Genomic DNA, 3,031 nt, shown 5'->3' with positions numbered 1-3,031 from the left:
AGGTTCATCGCGTCAAAGGTAAAGTGGCAAACGGCAATTTGAATCCCGGGGCGAACACCTGGCCCAATCAAGTGCTGGTATTTCATCCCGAGCCAATCAAATGGCGCCAAAAAAAGAAAGGCAGCAAAATCGAAAGTCCGATCTTCCATTTTCGTGGCATCCAACAGCAGCACCGAAAAACAAAGGTGCACGCTACGAGGGCGAAACATGTACAGCGAGGTCTCAAGGAGGCGGTTGAATGCATCCCCATAAAGAGGGTGTGGTGTCTTGCATGTGGCGCGCTGCGTGCTCTGTCACTGCTTTTGCAGTGGGCTATGTTGCAGGATCTTGCCTTGTAATGTTAAACCGTGAATCAAGCTTCGCATTCACGTTACGCCCCTGATTGTACTTTGCAGTCGAAACGCGAGACTCGATGAACGCGCTCCCACGAGCTCGAGAACGACGATGCAGTCGTCTGCGAGCTCGTTGGTAGTTGACCTTGCGCCCACCAAAATGAGCGATGGGAATCGCATAACAGTGAATCTCGCACGCTGCACAAGCGGAGTAAAGGATGTCGTTGACGCGTCGAACGTACGGTGGCTCGCTGCTGTCATAATTTGCCCCTACCTGATGTGTCGTGGAGCCACACCAACCCCTGCACCAACCCTGCACCAACCCTTGTGCACGAAAAATGAAAAGTTGGTTTCAATTGCATCCGAGAAAACGGTGCGGGTGAAAGGCAACCCGAGTTTGTCGCTGCTCAGGCGATAAAAGCCTCGGAGCGCACAGCTTGCTCGCGAAAGTACAGTGTTCACACTTGGAACGATGAGATTACGAACTGCCAGCTGACCCAGATATGGTTCTAGACCTTTAGGAAAAGTGTTTTCTGTTTTGTACTTGGAATCCTGGATAATGTACTCTTCCTTTCCACTCTCGTGCCTCGCATCCCTCTCAGCAAACTGCAAGGAACTACGCGCGTTCCGTCGAAGCACCATGCGTAAGACCAGCGTAGGCTCGCAGCACTTGCTTGCAACGCGAAGTATGAAGAGCTCGCACCCACCTTGCCACGCCGCGGAGATAACGATCGTTACCCGCACCCACTGAGGAGCCTTTTACGAGAACATTCAAGTGATGAGGTTGAGTTGACACCAACAGGCCCATTTCCTACAGGGAGAAAACATGTGCGACGAGCCGAAATGGTCTCGATGGAGCCACAAAAAGCGTTTATAGACGAGCTACGAGTTCTTTTTGATAAGGGGTTGTCATTTCAAAAGTCAGGACTTGTGGAGGCAGGTCATCTGTCTTGTCAACCTCATTGGCGCCAGCAAGCACATTGGAGTTGCTCACTATCCTCATCGGGTCGCGAAGGATCATCGAGGAGGATGCGGGTAGCCGGTATGCTATTGCATCCTCAACGTCGACCCGGGCTCCGAGGTACCACCAAAGCACTCCCCACTTGACAACGACCGACGCGCACATCAGCGCCAATTCCTGCTGGCAAGATCGAAGCTACGTTCATAGATCCGGCAAGCCGCGCTGGCTTCGCAGCACCGGCTCAGTCTCTCAGTCTCCAGCCTCGCGTCAGGCCTCGCGTGGGGCAATCGTGTGACAGCACCCTCTGGTGACAATGTACACTGTTGTCTACCGTTGTGTATTACCGGTATGGAAGCGACCACCTTGTGCGAGTGGTGGCGATCCTAGCGCCAAGTGCAAACTGGTTTAAACGTGTCCGAAACTTCAACCAGCGGCGCCGACGATGGGCAGTAATTCCAGCACAAGATGCCGCAAACGCCACAAGACCACCGGAGCTCTCGGCGCAACCAACCACAGCGTCCTCGCGTGTCGCAATGTGGCCGACGTGTAGTGGGACAGCCAACTCCGGGCGCAGCTCCGGCCAAGACTCCGCGTCCGTTTATTAAGCTCCGCGTTGAATATGCATATTCGTCCAGCATGGGCCGTAAAACGCGTCGGAAAACACCTTGGTTTCTGTATTCGCATCAGTGGCTTCAAGTTAAACATCCCATACCCTTGCATAAACCTACTCATTTTCATCGCCGAGGTTGGCGGCCACGAAGCTCGTGTCGGTTTCAGGTCAAATACAATACACTGCGGTATACAAATATAATTAATGGCCTTGCATAATTCTTTTGTTTCGTCTTCATGTATACAAATACGCAATAAAAAGATACGGTTGTGTTTAAAAAGACAATGCCCATGCAATAAAAAGATGCACGAGGTATTTTATTTGACCGTGTCATGCGTGCGTGTTGATGCAAAATAAGTGGATGATGTTCGACAAAATAGGGTTTTCATTTTAAATAGCGTGTCATTTAATGACGCTAGCTGCATGTATTTTTTACGATCCCAGCGATGGCATAGACAGATCCAGTTGTACAAAGCAGTGTTGTAAAAAATACAGGTCGATGCATTTAAATACGTCATAGGAAATGATTTTAATCCGTTCTGGCGGGTCAACCTGGCACTCGGCTCGTATCTCGCATTATTCGATTTGCCCGCTCTTGCGTTCATCAACCTACAACATGTCGAGCGGATATGAATGGGCCAACTCGGCGGAAGCCTTCCTTGCCGCGACGAGCGGCCGCCGCGGTTACTCTGCCATGAGCTTTTACCCGCCGATGCAGCAGCAGCAGCCGATCCAGTGCATGCCGCAGGCGATGACGCCGACCTCGATCGACTCGTACGACATGGAGATCGTCGTCGCGGACGCCAATGGCCCCATGGTGCAGCTCGTGGCCAAGCGCAAGCTCGGCGACGACAACGAGGACATGCTCTTCAAGCGCCAGCGCCTCCAGTGGTAGACGAGCCGCCGCATCCCGCTTGCCCTCGGTGCGCATCCAGGATCCATCGGTCATGCTCCTCGACACTCTTGCGATACGAACTATTTATGCATAACATGTACTCTAAAGGAAGCACGCTTTGGATCTTCACACTTGATGCCCAACCTTGGATGCGATTGCGAGACCGGACAGATTGCGCGCTTGATATATGCGGTGACATGCTGGTTCTATCGGGTAGCAAACTCGCTGGGCAT

The 3,031-nt window shown here is 52.2% G+C and overlaps 1 protein-coding gene across 1 annotated transcript; it reads left to right on the top strand.

Moving 5' to 3' along the window:
* The first annotated feature begins 2,490 nt into the window (after positions 1 to 2,490).
* On the top strand, positions 2,491 to 2,928 carry SPRG_16767 (hypothetical protein). The gene has a single exon (XM_012356289.1). The coding sequence runs from the start codon at positions 2,520 to 2,522 to the stop codon at positions 2,796 to 2,798; it is 279 nt and encodes a 92-aa protein (XP_012211679.1). The 5' UTR covers positions 2,491 to 2,519; the 3' UTR covers positions 2,799 to 2,928.
* Positions 2,929 to 3,031: the final 103 nt, after the last annotated feature.

This window comes from Saprolegnia parasitica (assembly GCF_000151545.1).
Source record: "Saprolegnia parasitica CBS 223.65 unplaced genomic scaffold supercont2.424, whole genome shotgun sequence".
NCBI classification, from domain to species: domain Eukaryota; phylum Oomycota; class Saprolegniomycetes; order Saprolegniales; family Saprolegniaceae; genus Saprolegnia; species Saprolegnia parasitica.
The sequence above is the reverse complement of the archived record's forward strand: the minus strand, read 5'-3'. Positions and strand labels throughout refer to the sequence as shown.

Coding starts and splice junctions, on each gene's coding strand:
- SPRG_16767 (XM_012356289.1), top strand. CDS start 2,520: ATGTCGAGCGGATATGAATGGGCCAACTCGGCGGAAGCCTTCCTTGCC.